The sequence below is a fragment of the Pollachius pollachius genome (assembly GCF_949987615.1).
Source record: "Pollachius pollachius genome assembly, chromosome: 3".
Lineage (NCBI taxonomy): Eukaryota > Metazoa > Chordata > Actinopteri > Gadiformes > Gadidae > Pollachius > Pollachius pollachius.
The window spans coordinates 7,318,550-7,336,722 of NC_136936.1; the positions used below are offsets into that span (position 1 = coordinate 7,318,550).

General features: G+C 46.4%; 1 protein-coding gene across 2 annotated transcripts in view; it reads left to right on the forward strand.

Moving 5' to 3' along the window:
- The first annotated feature begins 6,362 nt into the window (after window positions 1–6,362).
- The window catches only part of prx (periaxin), a 30,221-nt gene continuing 18,410 nt past the window's right edge, over window positions 6,363–18,173 (forward strand). Inside the window, exons 1-7 of one of the 2 annotated variants that reach the window (XM_079733686.1) lie at window positions 6,363–6,417; window positions 14,106–14,155; window positions 14,881–14,988; window positions 16,278–16,406; window positions 16,607–16,766; window positions 17,560–17,753; window positions 17,839–18,080. In XM_079733686.1, coding sequence (XP_079589812.1) covers window positions 16,374–16,406; window positions 16,607–16,766; window positions 17,560–17,753; window positions 17,839–18,080 — 629 coding nt within the window. In that variant the 5' untranslated portion in view covers window positions 6,363–6,417; window positions 14,106–14,155; window positions 14,881–14,988; window positions 16,278–16,373. Of the gene's footprint in view, window positions 6,418–14,105; window positions 14,156–14,880; window positions 14,989–16,277; window positions 16,407–16,606; window positions 16,767–17,559; window positions 17,754–17,838; window positions 18,081–18,173 lie in introns of those variants that run through there. The other variant, XM_079733685.1, reaches the window with a different exon arrangement.

Below are 18,173 nucleotides of genomic sequence, written 5' to 3' on the forward strand. Positions count from 1 at the left end.
AAAAACGCACGCACACACACATACACACACACTAACACACACACACACACACCAACACACACCAACACACACACACACACACACACCAACACACACACACACACAAACACACAGACACACAGCGCTAACAAGACATAACCGATCAGCAGAATTACAAGTTATGAGTTTGTATATTAGTAGTATTAGTAGTATTTTCTCTGTGGTCTAGTCTCTTGATTGCATTTGTATGCAACATGTGTGTGTTACCTGGATTGGATGTACGGCGCTTTCACAAAGCGCACCTCACTGAAGATACTGGCCGAGCCGAAGTCTATTAACTTCACTCTGAACGGGTATCGGCTGTGGTCCACGAGCATGATGTTCTCCGGTTTCAAATCGGCATGGATGATCGCGAGATCCTTCAACTTTTGCAGCGCTTTCAGCACCTGGCCGGTGATGACGCGGATGATACGCACGCTCATGGGTTTGAATCCATTCTTCCTCTGCAGCTGGTGAAGACTCATCTCTAGCAACTCAAACACCAGATAATGGTGTCTGTGGTCGTGAAACTCCTCAAAGAAGCGAACGATGTGGCAGTTTGATAGGTCCTCTCTGCAAATGGCGCGTATTAGTTTCAATTCATTGCGTATCACCCGGTTCCTCTGCGGGTCAAATTTTAACATTTTGACGGCCACCAGTGCTCCGTCTCGGCTCCTCCAGCATCTCGATACGGTCCCGAAGGTGCCTTTCCCGATCTGCTCCAGTACGTGGTACACCTCGGTGTTGGAAAACAGATCTCTCATTATGTTCGACGCGCGTCTTGCAAATCATCATTGACAGTTTCAATAATAAACAACATGTCATGTTGCATGTGTTTGTATCGTTGTCTGGACGATAGAATTCCAAAGGTGTCCTTTTGGTGTCAAACATTTTGGGTCAATTAAAATATAATTCTGATTGATAAGAATTGTAAAATGGGTTAAATACTTAGTTTGTTAACGCACTTTATACAGTTTTTCTAGAAGGCCCTACTTGTTTACAAATGCAATCAAAAATAAATGAAACACTGAATAAACTATAATATAGTCATTCATTTGGCACTTGGCAGCAAGATTTTTGGTCTAATTGTACAGTGAGGCCTATAACATTATTATATGAAGCATTGTCATGCATCGATTTAAGGCAACCCCATTATGTTTTTAAAATGTGTTAAAATTAAAAAGGAAAAAATAGAATCTTAGTTGGTTCTCACATGGCCTAACATCCTCAGTAAAAATGTACTTAATAGCGAAAAGTTATTCATAAAGGGGTTGATATATTTTGTAAGTTATTAAGTAGGCCTATAATGCCATTGGATTATTCGAGTCACGGGTACACGTTGTAATGTCGCTGTTCCCCGTCTGATCGACAGGGCATGCCATTGTACTCCGGCAAAATCTTTCATTCTAAAATGTGATATCACGAAATGTGTTTAATGCAAGTGACAATTATATATAAAAATGTAGTATAGAATAGCCTAAATAAATATTATGTTCAAATAAATCTACATTATAATTGCGATTATAATTGAAATATCTTGACCCCTTTCTGCATAACTAAACATGAAGTCGCAGTTAAGTTATTTTCCAAGTACTAAAACATTAAAGTACTGAAACTTGCTAACTATACATTTCCCACAGCTTCAGCTACTATGCCGACCATACCATGACACTACATGGTATCTGACACAAATGACAGCTGATATCAAAGAATCTGAAGAAGGCCTCACATTTACGTCACATAGCGTCTGCTCTTTGCTCAAGTGATAGATGTGAACTCTCTCCCTCTCTCTCTCTCGCTCCCGCTCTCGCTCTCTCTCTCTCTCTCTCCCCCTCTCTCCCAAACTTACACTGCTATTTGCTGTATGTTAGCTACGTGCTGCCGGGGGTCGTGGCATGCAGTAGCAGCCCCACCCACGGCGGTTATTTCTGCGGGCCCGTCGGGATTCAGGAGCTTGTTAATTGACCCCCTTGCGTTGCGTCGACGTGGAACCATAACTGAGCCTTTAAGCGATGTTCCTCGATGCTCCACCAGCAGAGGACGCTGTCTCTGAAGTTGGCATGTAGACTGTACTTGCATAGCCCTTTGAGAAGTGTTGAGTTCACGCGCCTGTGATTGACAGGCAAGATGGATTCCCCTGAAACCAATCAGCGAGGGATGCCCCTCCGTGGCAAATAATAATTTCTAACTAATTATACTCAAATCCCAGCTCTTAAATCTTATTTCCAGCAGCAGGGAGGGATTACAGTCTCATAGTGCTTCATAAGTCCACATTATTATACACGCCCCCAAACCCGACGTTTGGCTGCTTAATCGTAAGTAACTCCTCCTCCTAAAAAAAGAAAGAAAGTAAAATGACGTAATTCCTCATTCCACAACAGGCCTATTTTGGGATGATTCGGCCACGCCTCTCCAAATTGACCCATTAACTCTATCTTTTTCCTGCAGTCCCAGTAAACAAATCTTCATCTGCGTTTCTCAGTTTCGTCACGTAGTACTTCTGTACCAGCCAGACGGTACCAGACACCCCCCAACTAATGCTGCCCAGGGAGAGTGCGCACCACCCACCCAGAGGACCCGTGTGTGTGCATGTGCGTGCGTGCGTGCGTGCGTGGCTGTTTGGATGTTCTTGTGTGAGCAGTGGTGTTTGCCTGCCGTAGTCCGCTGGTTCTTGTATCAATGTGCGGCCAAGAGTCTCATCAACATGGGCGTATATTACAGGCAGAGGGCTGGTGCTGGTGGTCCCATGGTTGTGTCTGCCAACGTAAGCCCAGGAACCCCCCCCCGGTCAGTCTGACCTAAAGCCCCCGGATGACCTGCACAATGGAACGGGGCTTTGGTGGACAAGCGCCACAAACTGCTGAGCCAAGCACACACACACACACACACACGCACACACACACACACGCACACACACACGCACACACACACACACAGGCAGCCCTATTCTGTACCACTGCTCTACTGTCGTCTCTCACACACACACAGCAATCATGTGCACACACTCACAGGCTTCTAAGCACACTCAAACACGCACGCTCACACACACAAACGCAAAAGCATCTTCCTGCATGTGGATGTGTGGATAAATATGAAAATACACGCATTTCCATAGATTTCCTAAAAACATTTCCTAAAAACACACATCTGTCTGTCTGTCTGCCTATCAATTAATTTGGTCGCTTCACTGATCCATAAACACACATTCTACTAAATGCTTTTCCTCACAAAAACACACACTCTCTCCCAAACTACACCATGTCAATGCGCTGGGACAGGCCTGTTTCTCTCTCCCCTCTGTTTATACATGCATTCTCTCTCTCTCTCTCTCTCTCTCTCTCTCTCTCTAGCAAAACCACCACTCGGTCCATCCATTCATCCACCTGTTTGTTCAGTCATCCATCCCTGAACCCCCCCCCCCCCCCCCCCTCTCTCTCGCTCCCTCTCTCTCTGTCTCTCTCTCCCACTCTCGCTCTCTCTATCCCCCTCGCTCTCTCTCTGCTCCCCAAACCACGAGTCATTCCCTCTCGGATGTCCCGATTGATGATCCTTGACGGTCAAACGGAGAACGTCCTGTGCCATCACCCAGCGGTCCGCACGTTTACCCCGTTGGTCCCCCACGGAGCCCCCCCAGAGTGCGGGCCCCGTGTCCCCCGGCGTGGAGCCAGTCCGCCGGCCGCCGTGTGTGTGTGTGTGTGAGGACCGGCCGGTTCCTCCTCTCCCGGAACGCCATGTGTGAGTGTCTGCGTGCGATCTTCAGAGTCTCCTGGACCCCATCCTCCAATGCTGGTCAGTTCCTGTTTGTGCGTGTGTTGATGTTTTAGGTGTGTGTTTATTGACCCATGGGCCTGTCTGTCTCTATTATGGGTCTGTCTGTCTCTACCTTTCAGACTCTCTGTCCCGTGATGATGCTTACATTCTTGTCTTTCTGAGATTGTTTTTCCAATATTTGTAATCTGGACAGTAAAAATTGTCTATCCAGACATTTTTGTATCATTTATATTTATTTATATTCTCGTACCATTGTGGTCATCATAATACTTTTTAGAGGCTGTATGAGACACATGCACACAAGCAAGCACGCACACACACTGGGATACAGTGGCCTCTGGCTCTTAGTTATACTCTAAATTGTTGTTCATGACAGTTGTTTATGGCCCCCCCGAAACACAGGGGCCACACACTTCAGGGGTCACTGTGGAGCAGGTCGAGGAAGTGGCCATTGTGTGTCTGATGACAGTTACTGGTGGCTGCTTCCTCAGCGGATTTGGGTGTGTTTTTGTGTGTGGGTCTGTTTGTGTGTGTGTGTGTGTGGGGGGGGGTGGGTATGTGTGCGTGTGGGTGTGCATATGTGCATGTCCTCGAAACACAAACAGGGAAACACAACATACACACAGGAAAGCATTCAAACCTTTTGACACGCCTTTTCTCCTATATACATTCTTTGGCCATCTCTCAATCATTTAAACGTCCATCCATTTCCTTATCATCCATCTATCTTTCTATCCATAATCCATCCATCCATCATTTATCCCGCCATCTATCATCCTCCTGTCCACTGATTCATTCACTCAAGCAAAATGCTGTATACCATAGAAACATCCTAGAACTGGGAGTGAATCGTCGTACAGGTGTATCTGGGAATAGTAGCCAGACATAGCCAGGCCAAAATTCAAATTATTTAAGAACCTTAATACATATTTGGTTTAAAAGGGGCGGAAACCAAAATGCCCTCTGAACGCAATTAGATAGATGTACAACCAATCAGAGCAGCCGAAGGGGTGACACATCCGTGGCAGCCATCTTGATTGTTTATGAAAATGCCCCAACGGCGCTTCCATAGGATGCTCCCCTGTCAGTACAGAGGGCTGTGATTGGCCCGACCTGGACCAGGTCTGCTAGAACTCCGTCTGAACGGGAGGGGGGCCAGACGCATATTCCAGAGCAAATAAAAGAAGAGCGCTCAGATTCAACTTGTTCCCAGGCTAGGCTAGGTTAGGCTAGGCTGAATAGTGTTATAAAGTAGATGGATATAAGCTTAACTGGGTATTTGGGTGTAGCCATATGGTTTTATATATATATTATACTTGTTTTACAGGTATTATGTACGGTATTACATTTGTTAACTTTTGTATGAGTATAAAGAATAGGTATTTTGGTCTACCTGTCTATTTGAGATGTATGGTGCTGAGCAGCGAACGCTAAGCTTGTACAGTGGCTCAGTGTTAGCCTAGTTTGTTACTCAGTGCGTTTGGGAATGTGTGGCGTGTTGACCAGTATATCAGCTCTCACTATGACTGTCCGGACAGCTGGTTTAGCACAAATCAGCATTATGGAGGGCCGCAGATACACCGGAGATAAACACACACACACACACACACACACACACACACACACACACACACACACACACACACACAAACATCCCAACACACATGCACACACATGCACACATGCACGCACACATGCACACATGCAGTCACACACGGCCCCCCTACGCACAAGCAACCCCTTCCCCCAAACCCAAAAAACACACAAACACACACACTCAAACACACACATACACACACACACACACTACCATTCCCGTTAACTAGGCCAGCTGCTGTCCGGGAGAAGAGCAGTCACACTTTCTCTAAAGCGAGATCCGCTAGGCTGTTTCTATAACCAGCCTTCCAGTCAGGTCATAAATAGTGTCACAACGTTGTAATAAAAGCCTTGTTTATTTAATTTGGCTTGATTTTGTTTTAATTGCTTGGGGATTCCAATCCAAACAGCAAACAAAAAGGGGAACCTAAAAATACGATAAGTAAGGTCAATATGCCCTCATAAATCTCCTTAAAGAGACAACACCATCAGGGGTGGGGCCTTATCTTATCTTATTTATCTTTTAAACCTGACAATAATAATGACCTTACTCATTCTCCCTGACATCCTCATCACAGACAGTCATAACTCTGACAATGTGTGTGCCAAGCTCTACCCATTGAGGTGAATATGGAAGGGAACCCCTAACCCTGAGAGGGGTATTGCCTTGCTCTTGTACTAGTCCCACCCAACAGGGACTAGTACAAACAGCAGGGCAGTGTCGGGTAGATTAGGACTAATGCAGACTAATGTGTAGTAACACTGGCTACATAGGCAGGCAAACAGACAGTCTTTATCACACAAACTCCCTTTCCCCAAACCCATCCCACTTCCAGTTAGCAACGCCCCTTTACCGCCCAAATATGGGGGCATCTCCCTGCCCTCTGGCCAATCAGGCAGGCCAGAGTGTGGCTGCCAGAGATGCCCTGGGCACAGGCCAGACCTGAGCGGTCAGTGAGGGGAGGACCAGTCGGGCTGTAAAACCTGGAAGACAGACAGGGAAACAGGGAACCAGGCGGTCAACAACAAAAAGTAAGTAAATAAGAGAGGAAGGCATATGTGTACACAGTTGGACTTTAGAAGACAGAGGGTGCCGAGAGAGACAGGCAGGGATGGAGACCTGAGGCTGAACTTAAGGTAAAGTTGCAGCACGGAGACACCTTTTGTAAGGTGTTTTGTATTTAGGAAAGGTTTGTGACAACTAATGTTGTCTCACTAAGTCTTGAGGACAGAATAGAGCTTGTGAGGTGGCATGAGTTGATAAATCAGATGTTAAATGAGTTGATTCTCAGTTGATTGATCAGATATTAAAATGTGAGGTCAGAGGTATGAGAGGTGCAATTTAAGAGGGTTATTGATTTTGTGGCGGAGCGAGGAATAGAAAACTACGTACGCAATCCTGAGAACTGAATAACATTTTGCATTCAACTAGACAACATTAATGCATCAACACATGCAATAACCCTAAAGCAATTGTACCATACCACTACTAAAGCACTAATGCGTGTTCTGCGTCATGCGTCACACATGGGTTGTGAGGTTGTGCGTGCCGCTCTGGAGCCTGGCTGGAGGTATTTCACCAACGGTCTTCGTACCCACGTGCAGTGCGCACATTTTTGCGTACGGGAGGAAAAAATAACACAACAATGGTGCGTTGTTTTTAACGCACGGACCCTTTTAGCCAGACAGCTGCCACTTGTGCCTTATTCACTCCTGCCAGTCAGCCCGCGACGGCCGTGCACGCTCCCATCCCCGCCGCCGCGCACGGACGCTGTTTTGCAGCACGACACGAGAAGGGTGATCAGGCGGCTAATAATATCCCCCGCTAGTAACGAGACCTGCGTGCCGGACAGGCCTGCAGTATGGGGGGGGGGGGTGGGGGGGGGGGGCTAGTGGGTGTGGCCTCCCACAATAGCATGGCAACCCGTGAGCTACAAGATACACCTTCGCTATTTATGTTTGTACCTAGGTGAGATAGTCGGAGGCTCGTCGAGACTGTAGCTACAGCGATTAAGAGCTGTGCGAATATAATTGACATGACATTGACTTGAGATTGGCCTTCGCTGTCCGATGGGTTCTGGGAAGTTGTTTTAATGCACCGGGGGGTGCCAGGTGGGCGGAGTTAACCCCAATGGAATGATACAGTGTGTGCTATGAGGCTGGGGTCTCTCCTCCCCTCACACTCGGCACACCTCAACCAACAGGGAAAGCATCACGTGACAACCACCTGATTGTAACCACACACACATGCACACACACAAACACAACTACACAGACACACACACACACACCTACACAGACACACACACACACACACACACACACACACACACACACACACACACACACACACACACACACACTCACACACACACACACACTTACACATATAAACAGATTCCTTGTTTAGTTGGGTGAGGCAAGGCTATGCTCCCCAATGCCACACATGCACACAAACACACATGCACATGCACACACACACACAGTATTCATTTGAGCCAGAATAGACAGCTGCACCCCGGTGGGTCATAGGATCTGCAATCCTCTCTTTTCCATTCCAATGGCCTGGACTGACCACCCCCATCCCCACAACCCCCAACCCCCACCACCGGCCCTGGTATGCTGCTGGGGAACCAGGCTCTGGGTGGGTAGTGAGGCACGGGCCTGGCAGCCTGGCCGTAGAGCAGAGCGCAGTGGATGAACAGGAGTAGCTATCAGGAGGGGTAAGGCCGCTGAGGAAGTGCATTGGGGGAAGTTTAGGATGCGCTGGAGAGGAATTACAGTTATAGTTTGTGTGTGTGTGTGTGTGTGTGTGTGTGTGTGTGTGTGTGTGTGTGTGTGTGTGGATCTGTGTCTGTATGTTTGTATGTGTGGGTCTTCTCTTGACTTGGTGCATAGCAGTCCACAGTTTCGGTTGTGAGTTTTTACCCACTCCAACATGTTGCCTGTGTTCGATCATCACTTGCAAGTGCAGGATGTCGAATCTCGTCTCTATTGTTCCGTATGAAGGGATGTTGCCGTAGTTGTGTATGTTGTGATGTTTTCCAATTCGTTGGCAAACGCTCTTTGGTTACGTTGATTCTTTGGGTTCGCTCGGCCATGTTCAAATGCTGATGAAAGGACTACGTTTCCCATAACTGTATCAATAACATCACCCTCTTCTTAGATTAAATGTACAAGCTTAACCACTGCTATGCTCAGGGTAACTTCCACTGGGCTGCTTGCAGTAATCTATTTTTGGAAAGACTCTGATTTGTGCGTGAGTGTACACGAGCCACGAATAAATCAACCCATGAGCAAAGATGAATGGGCTGGACTTCCTGGAGAGGGCCCTGGGTGTAGCTGGCTGGGGATTGGTCCAGGTCAGGAAGCCAGGTCCACAGTGGATCGGGCAACTTAAACAGGAAGCTGGGAGGACCACCGAAGAAGAATAGACCTCATCCATGGCAAACACTTATACCTATGAATCAAATTAAAAGGAAAGGGAGTACATTTCATTTTCAACACCCTGTACTCCTGTACTCGTTGAGATTAAACCCCAATTGGATTTTGGAAGATCAAATCATCATCACGTAAACACCGGAGACAGCCCGAGTTGTTTTTGTCTTGTCACTGTGCACATTATCGGACAGAAATATCTACGTTTCCTGTTTACAAGGAGGCATTTCCTGCAAGCAGCCCCGTGCCCGCGGCTGTGGCTGGTTTCCCAGTCTCGGGGCAGCCGGATACAACCTGCGATCTTTCTATAGGCCTGCTCCAAAATAACCCTGACACTTTGCCATCTTCTCCGCACTGGTACACACAGACCTACTACCACTACTACTACTACTACTACTACTACTACTACTACTGCTACTACTACTACTACCACTTTTTCTACTACTAGGGCACTCTTACATAACTAGGGCATACTTTTTTTACATGGGTTGGCAATCATGTCTTGTCTCCAGTATTAAGGAGGGTTCCTACCATAACCATCAATTGGTGGAAGTTTCATCTGTTAAGAAAGTAAAAGTCCTCCCCAGGACTTTTTGGGTTTGGACATTTGGATTTGCTAATTGGCACCGACCGTCAAGGTTCAACCAATGAGAGGACTCCACTTGTTTAAGGCAGGGATGGGCTGGAAAACATGGCGGAACTTTTACTTTCTGAACCTGGAGTTTTGAACCTGCCTCCACTACTCACTGACTGGTTATAGGTCTCTTTCTGGAGGTATGGATGTACTCCTGCTGTGATGATGTGCTGCACACTCACACGCTTAATATAACTGATGTATCGCACAAGAGAGACATGTCAGTTATGTAACCCTGCTCTTTCCATAAGTCCCTAATGCAGACCTATAGGTAAACAGTAGACGTTCTGGAGTGCGGTGTAAAGCAGAGTACAGCAGAATAGAGTATGGCAGAGTAGAGCAGAGTAGAATAGAATAGAACAGGATTGAGTAGAGCCGTGTAGAGTGGAAAAAGTGCACGGCATAAGGGTACGTCCCATAATAAGAACAGGGGCTCCTAACACTGTTTATTCCGCTAACTCAGAATTTGTGACTTTGATTCCGTCATTCTGGTTGAAGGGCTGATCTTATTGGTCGAGGTATTTTTTTTCCACCACAATAGTCCTGCTGTCTCTGTCCAACTGCAGTCTCATGACCCTGTCTGTGTGTGTGTGTGTGTGTGGTGTGTGTGGTGTGTGTGTGTGTGTGTGTGTGTGTGTGTGTGTGTGTGTGTGTGTGTGTGTGTGTGTGTGTGGTGTGTGTGTGTGTGTGTGTGTCTGTGTGTCTGTGTGTCTGTGTGCAACCTGCTTTACTGACATCATTCATTGCATCTATGACTGTTCGTTGACTCACTCAATGTTGCTTCTTCTATAAACCAGGAAGCACAAAATCATTACCTAAATTAGCAACTCAGTGCTGCTTCAGTCTGACAGTGATGACATCATAAACGTTGGACGCAGTTAGACGCGGCCTTGTGTTAACACCGGTGTGGTTATTACTGCTGGTGTGACTCAGCAAAGTTGTTCATCGAAATGGCTTCCATTGAACGGACTTGAATTAAATGACATGAACCCTGAAAATATCATGAGTCACTGGATAACACCGCCTTTTGTGGCGAGGATCTCAAAGTACATTTTAAAGTATAAAACAAGTCCTGCTAACTTCCTACCCCCTGGTGCAACACCAGCAGGTAACGGTGTACGACAGGGTCATCTCCCGGGACCTGAACAGGTGTTCTTCAGAACCTGGGCACCAGCTTGGTCCCAGTGCACCCAGTCTGAAAGTAAACAAATACCACATTATTTTTCTTTGTTTTGTCAGACCATTACATGTATTGTTTGCTATCGATCAAGATAGGCATCTTTATTGAACATAGATGGACAAAATATGCCTCCCCTAGCTTTATTCTAAGTCAGATTCACTCTGTAACAATAACATAGAGAGCTGTTAGTAGCCATTTCACAGCAGTATTTACAGTTCCCAACAGAGTTCTCCAATCCCTTGCGTCTTCTGTTACCTCGTCATGAGGTTTAACAGAGACAACCTAATCCTGAACCTCTGTCAGCTAAACCCAGAGGAATGGGTTTTGTCTGTTGGTGGCATTAAGGACTATTACTGGCTTCAAAAACCCCAGTGGTAAGAGGAGTCCCCTGCCCCCTCTTCAAGTGAACCAGTAGATTACATGTCAAGGTTGAGCAGAAACTAGTGTTCTTATACAGCTTAACTGGTAGAGCACGGCCTAAGCAGTGCCAGGGTGAGTTGTTCGATTCCCACTGGGGTCAACCTTGTTAAGAATGTATGCACACACTGTAGTGATGCTTTGGAAACTGTCTACCCAATGTAAACAACATAGGGTAATAGTTAGGGTGTCACCGGTCTGACCTGTAGGCATACCTGCTCCTTCATGGGAAAATCTCTGGATCGAAACCTGTCTCCTCAATGACTGAAAAGTAATGGCAAATCGTAATAAAAAAAAACAGTCGCACACACAATTTAATTTGAACTAGTCCTCTTTCCATGTAATTGGGCAAAGGGATTCAGTAGTACCAAATGTCACAGATGTGTTACTGTCACATGGGTGCATCAGGGTGTGTGTGAGTGTGTTTGTGTGTCTGTGCAGGAGTATTGTGAGGTATATATAGTATAGTATGTGGAGCATAGAATGTCCTGGTAGTAGGGGGCTTGCAGAGACCTGCAGATGTGAGCAATGTCTGGACTCGTCTAAAATAAGACTGAGGAGAAAGAATGTAAACCCTTCCTGCCTTCCTCCTCCTCATTTTCTTCAATCTCTCACTCTCTCTCTTCCTCCTCAGTCTCTCACTCCTCCTCCACCTCCTCCAGTCCTTCCTCTCCAATCTCTCACTCCTTCCCCTTCTCTGCTCCCTTTTCTCACTCCTCCTCCTCTTCAATCTCTCACTCCACCACCTCCTCATTCTCTTCAATTTTTCACTCTTTCTTTTCCTTCTTTACTCTTCAATCTCTCACTTCTCCACCTGCTCCTCCTTCCCCCCCCACCCCCCTTCAGTCTCTCACTCCCAGCCCTGCCCCCCCCTCCCTGTGGACGGAGCAGGGAGTTGCAGCATGCACCTGTTGCTGTCAGTCACACAGAGGTGCAGTGTGTTCCCTGTGCTGAGCTAATTACAGGCTTACGTTAATTCATGTTGATGTTGACATACAAGTCTATTTGCTTGGTTGATGCATGTTTTACATTTCAATGAACGATGGGTCTATTCAAAATTCAGATGAAGTCGAATAAGACTATTCAACTTAAATAATTCTCATTCACTTTCTCCCACCCCTAGTCTTATTTCGTAATTTATTTTTGGTCCTCATTTCTGTTAACTCCTGCTAGCAACACTAGCAACACTTGACATTAGGCAACATGCGGCTAATGGTTTGCAACCATCTGAGGCATGCCTCCACTACCTGTCTGTCTAGCTGTTGAGGGTTATAGGGCCTAGCCAAGGCTCAGCAAGCATCACCTGCTGCAGCACCTGACCCACACCTCTTATTACACATCCATGACCAACGCTGATGACAGCATAATTTTGCACCTCATGAAATCTCTATTGGAAGAGACACCTATATATCAATTCATAAATGGATGAGTGAATGAATGAATGAATGAATGAATGAAAGTATGTGAACTTTAATCCTTTGAATATAATCTTTTTTTCAACCCTTTGTTGTCATTTGGGTTTTCATGTCTGTGTTGTTCAAGGAAAAATATTAATTTTACGAGCTTGGAAAAGGAACAGCTGTAGGTGTTTACGATGTGGATCAGTCAGAGCAGCTCTGTCCCAGCGGTACTGGTGCAGAGAGGGTCCCAGTCCCGGGAGTGTTTCCCTTCTGGGGGAGAGTGTCTTTGGCCCAGTTGGGAGATTGTCCCTGGCCAAGGGAGAGTGTCTCTGGCCCAGTTGGGAGATTGTCCCTGTCTGGGGGAGAGTGTCTCTGGCCCAGGGGGGAGATTGTCCCTGGCTAGGGGAGAGTGTCTCTGGCCTAGGGGGGGAGAGTGTCTCTGTCTGGGGGAGAGTGTCCCTGGCTGGGGGAGAGTGTCTCTGGCTGGGGGAGAGTGTCTCTGTCTGGGGGAGAGTGTCCCTGTCTGGGATGAATGTGTGCTTTGCCTCCCTAGGCCCCAGTGGACACCAGACACCCCCAAACCTCTGGTCCAGGCACGAAATGCATGCTGACACTCCACACTGTGAACCCTCACACAAATACACATACACACATACACACTAACGCACACACACGCAAACATACTGACACACATGCACATACACACACACACTTGCTGACAGACACATACACTGACACAGGCTGAAAGACGCACACACAGACGTTGAAGTGGAATCCCCGGGGTGGACCCAGGTTTACATTTATAGGCTACACGGAACTGATCAGGGTGTGTGATTATGTATCGTGTTACATGGCTTATTAAATCCCTCAGAGATGTCACCATGGTTCATGAAACAGTCCCAGCTAGATAGCAAAGCCTGGAATCCTCTTGAAGGATCTCAAAGAATGCCAAGATGGCAGTGCCATAGGCCTCTCTCTCTCTCTCTCTCTCTCTCTCTATGTCTTTCTCTCTCGCTCTATGTTGTTCTCTCTCTCGCTCTCTCTCACTCTGTCACTCTGTCAATAGATCCTGCATTTCTTAATTCAAGACGCACGATCATGACATCCATACACAGATTCACTTTCTGCTTTAATTTGGTCTTCCGTGATCTTGTGCCAATGAATGAAAAAATGGCATTTCAGTGGGGTGTGGCCAGGGACAAATTCTGCTGGGGAGGGGGTTCCTACTGCTGTTTGTTGGTGAATATGTGTATGAATTAATTAATACGTGTATGAATGGATGAATAAAGGGGTGAAGAAGTGCATGGATGTGTATATGAATTGACGGATGGGTGTCTGAATGGGTAAATATGTATAAGAATGGGTGCATGAATGAATGAGTGTCAGGCATTTGGTGTCGAAAGTGCTTTGAGTGGCCACACTAGTAAGACAATATCTATCTTGTTTTGTTTTTTTCCATATATAAATATAGGGAAAATATATCTAAGACCAAGGAAGAGTCAGCATTTACCAATTCTGTTGGGATTGTGTTGTGTTAAAGGTTGTGGATTGACAGAGCCTACTTTAGGTGTGTCATCCAACATTAAAATAGCATTCTTTGGAGTGTATGAATTCAACTATGTTTTCAACTTTTGTCCTCTCTCTGTTACAGACTCTGAACAAGAGGACAGCAATGTTTACAGCCAGGCTTCAGAACAAGCCGTAAGTCATCTTTAACCTTTGGAGTTGCAAGTTAAAATCCCTCAACGGTCCAGGACTATGTAGGGAATTGGATAAAACTTTTTCTTCACGCCATGAATGGAATTAAATGTTGTGAAAATACACAAGCCACCAAATTAAACTCACAGCCTCTCCCCGCACATTTTTTTATCATTACTGCCTCATTCAATAAAAATATCTGTAACTTCCCATTAGGTACATCAGGAAGACCTGCTAGAGACCGTGGCACCAGTTGTGCGTAGACGTACTGTACCGCTGACCTACATTTACATTTAGTCATTGATTAGATACTTTTATCCCGTGTCACATTAGATGTGAGGCTTAGAACAATCAAAGCATAAAATCAATATTGGAGCAATAACTGTAATATCATATGATAAGTTTTAAAAGACCCTCATCTGTATGTTGCCCCGCCCATCACCTGTGTGTTGCTCCGCCCCTCATCTGTATGTTGCTCCGCCCCTCAACTGTGTGTTGCCCCGCCCCTCACCTGTGTGTTGCTCCACCCCTCATCTGTATTAAGCCCCGCCCTTCACCTGTGTTGCTCCGCCCCTCATCTGTATGTTGCCCCGCCCTTCATCTATGTGATGCCCCGCCCCTTACTTTTGTATTGCCCCGCCCCTCACCTGTATGTTGCCCTGACCCTCACCTTTGTATTGCCCCGCCCCTCACCTGTTGTTTGTCCCGCCCCTCACCTGTGCGTACAGGTAAAACACAAGAGGCGGTCGCCACCCACTGACAGACCCCCCTCATCCCCTCACAGCAACCTGCACCCCGCAGGGTCTACTGAGGAGCAGGAGAGCCCTGAGAGAGTGGTGAGAACACACACACACACACACACTGTACACAAATGTTCTCATACAGACACACACACAGACAAACACACACACAAACAGTGTACACATAAGAGCTATGCAGATACACACGCATATACTGCAGACATACTGTACACAAGTGTTCTCATACACACACATAGACACAAACAAACACATAAGAAGATATACAAAGGCTCAAGTATTCGCCTTATATATATATATATAGACATAAAAAACAACAAATAAAACGACTGATGTCATTGACAGGAACATACCATTTCTACTATTAACATAAAAAATACGATCCTGAATCATGAATCAGCACTTTACTCAGCAATCCCCAGCTGGTGAGCCTCAATGATCTGATGATCCCGTTCTAACTGCTCTGCGCTGCCACAACCCAGTGCACCACACAATAGACACATGGATGTGCTGAGCTCATCCACAGGGCAACAAAAAACCCCAATGACTTTCCCCCCGGCTCAGCAGAAACACCAGCCTGGCTTCTTTCAGCCAGGAGCAGGTGGCAGAGCGACCACAAAGAACGCCCAAGCGCGGCAGATCTGCGCTCCGCTAGGTGCCCAGATTCAGCCGTAAACACTCTGGTCCACGTGAGATGGGGAAACATTGCTAGCATTCCTCTGGTGTCGGGTGGGCTAGCGATAGCCGCAAGCTAACGTTCATAGCCACCCTGGCCTGTGGTATCACTTACTTAATGACTCCCCGCGTTCAGTTGATCAAACTTAATCAGAGTAGAACGAAAAATAGAGGTGAATGATTTGGTCCTTTGGGATTTGATTGGATTGTAATTCAAATTAAACCCCTTGCAAGGGCCTATGACAAAAATGGAAAACAAGAAATATTATTGGTTAAAAGTTATGCTGGCCCATGTCCCCCTTTATGTAATGTGTGTTTAAGTTATGTGTGTAAAATCTGGATGCAGGGTAACTCATTAACTGATATAAGGTTTGTCATACATTATCAAATTAGTGACTATTACCTACAAATATGTTGTTTGATTGTGACTTTATTGGGAAAGCTTTTTTGCTGTATTTGTCATACTTGTATCAATCAACATCTGAGTAGATGTTGTGATAATACTGCAAAACTTTATGACGTCTTTAATAACGATCTTTGGATGGCTACTTTAACCACACTAAACTTTATATTGTGTGTGTGTGTCTGTTTGTGTGTGTCTGTGTGTGCACATGTGTGTGTGTCTATGTGCACTTGTGTGTGTGTCCACGCGCGTATGTGTTTGTGTGTGTGTGTGTGTGTGTATCTTGTAGGTGCAGAAGGAGAGACTCCACGCTGAGTTGAAGCACGTGTTGAGCCTGAAGAGGACTCAGCTGAGAGCATCGAGGAGACGTCTCACCCGAGCTGACATGGACTCTTCATCCACCGAGGAGCAGACGCTGGTACGTCCTGTAGGCAAATACTGTAGAAGAAGTCATTAGTTCAATCATCGTAACGCAGTGTTTTCCTCACACACAAAAAATACATGGAAGGGTAGTGACGAGGTGTGTGTGTGTGTTTGTACGAGTGCGTGTCTGTGTTTTCATCTTTCTTATGCTTGTCTTTGTGTGTGTGTGTGTGTGTGTGTGTGTGTGTGTATCAGGAGGAGGCCGAGGCCATCAAGCCGGTGGAGATCACCGTGGAGACGGAGGCGGAGGCGGGAGCTAGTGGCTACAGCGTAACGGGCGGAGGACAGAAAGGAATCTTCATCAAGGACGTCCTCAAAGACTCCCCTGCGGCCAAACACCTCAGTCTGCAGCAAGGTACCAGTCCAGTTGGACTAGAGGAACTCATCACCCACTAACACTTCAGTCTGCATCAAGGTACCAGTCTAGAGGAACTCATCACTCACTAACACCTCCGTCTGCTGCAAGGTACAGAACTAGAGGAACTCATCCCTCACTAACACCTTCGTCTGCATCAAGGTACCAGTCTAGAGGAACTCATCACTCACTAACACCTTCGTCTGCATCAAGGTACCAGTCTAGAGGAACTCATCACTCACTAACACCTCCGTCTGCTGCAAGGTACAGGTCTAGAGGGACTCATCCCTCACTAACACCTTCGTCTGCATCAAGGTACCGGTCTAGAGGAACTCATCACTCACTAACACCTCAGTGTACAGCAAGGTACCACATCACGCCCGGTTCAGTCAGACTAGAGGAATACGTCACGCACAAACCACGATTTGGTCTAGGGATGAGCGAAGGAGGAAACAATTCAAACACTAAGGTTCATCATAATTAACGTCATATATATAGTGCCTCTCTTCCATGCCAATGCCGCTTAAATGCATTAATGCAATTAATGCATTTAGATGTAAAGTTGTACCGACAGCGACAAATGTACTTTTTCGCTTTGGATTAAAGCATCCGCTAAAGGCCCTAAATGTAAATGTACTGTACACACCCAATGATGGCCAATTCAACAAAAACAAGGATCACAGAAAGAAACAAATGAGTTTCTTCAACCTTGAAGAAGGCATGGACACTGCTTGGCTCAAAGTTCCTTACAACAGCTTATCCTTAGTTCACGGCTACGTTGGTCTCTCTGTAGGGGATCAGCTCCTGAGTGCCAAAGTCTACTTCGACAACGTCAAATACGAAGATGCCCTGAAGATCCTGCAGTGCGCAGAGCCATATAAGGTCAGCTTCCTGGTGAAGAGGACGGTCGCTGGAAGCGAGGTCATCGTGAGACCTGCGGCCCCCAGCCTGGAGGCCAAGGGGCCCAAAGCCAAGGTGCCGAAAATGGTAACTACATCATGTTTTTTTGCATAATTCTGACATCTGAACTTACAACATATAGAGAATAAATGAATCAATTTGTATGTTTCAGAGTGCTAAGAGCACCAAGCCATTCAAGGTGAAGAAGACGAGAGGAGGCCGCTTCGGGCTGAAGAGGCTGAAGGAGAAGAGGGGGAGAGAGGAGCTAGGGGTCGAGGGAACTCCCCCCAGGGTGGACATAAGCGATGTGGACGTGGAATTCTGCCTTCCCAAGATGAAACAGAAGAGCGGCATTGAAGCCACAGCAGATGGGACTGAAGGAGTAGTCTCAGGAAAGAGAAAGAAGAGAATCAGGTTTGTCTGCTTTCCTAGTGTTTCCTTGTGCCTCACCTTCATATTACAACCATGGTTTATGAGGGCAGGGCTATCTGTCAGCCAGTGTTACTG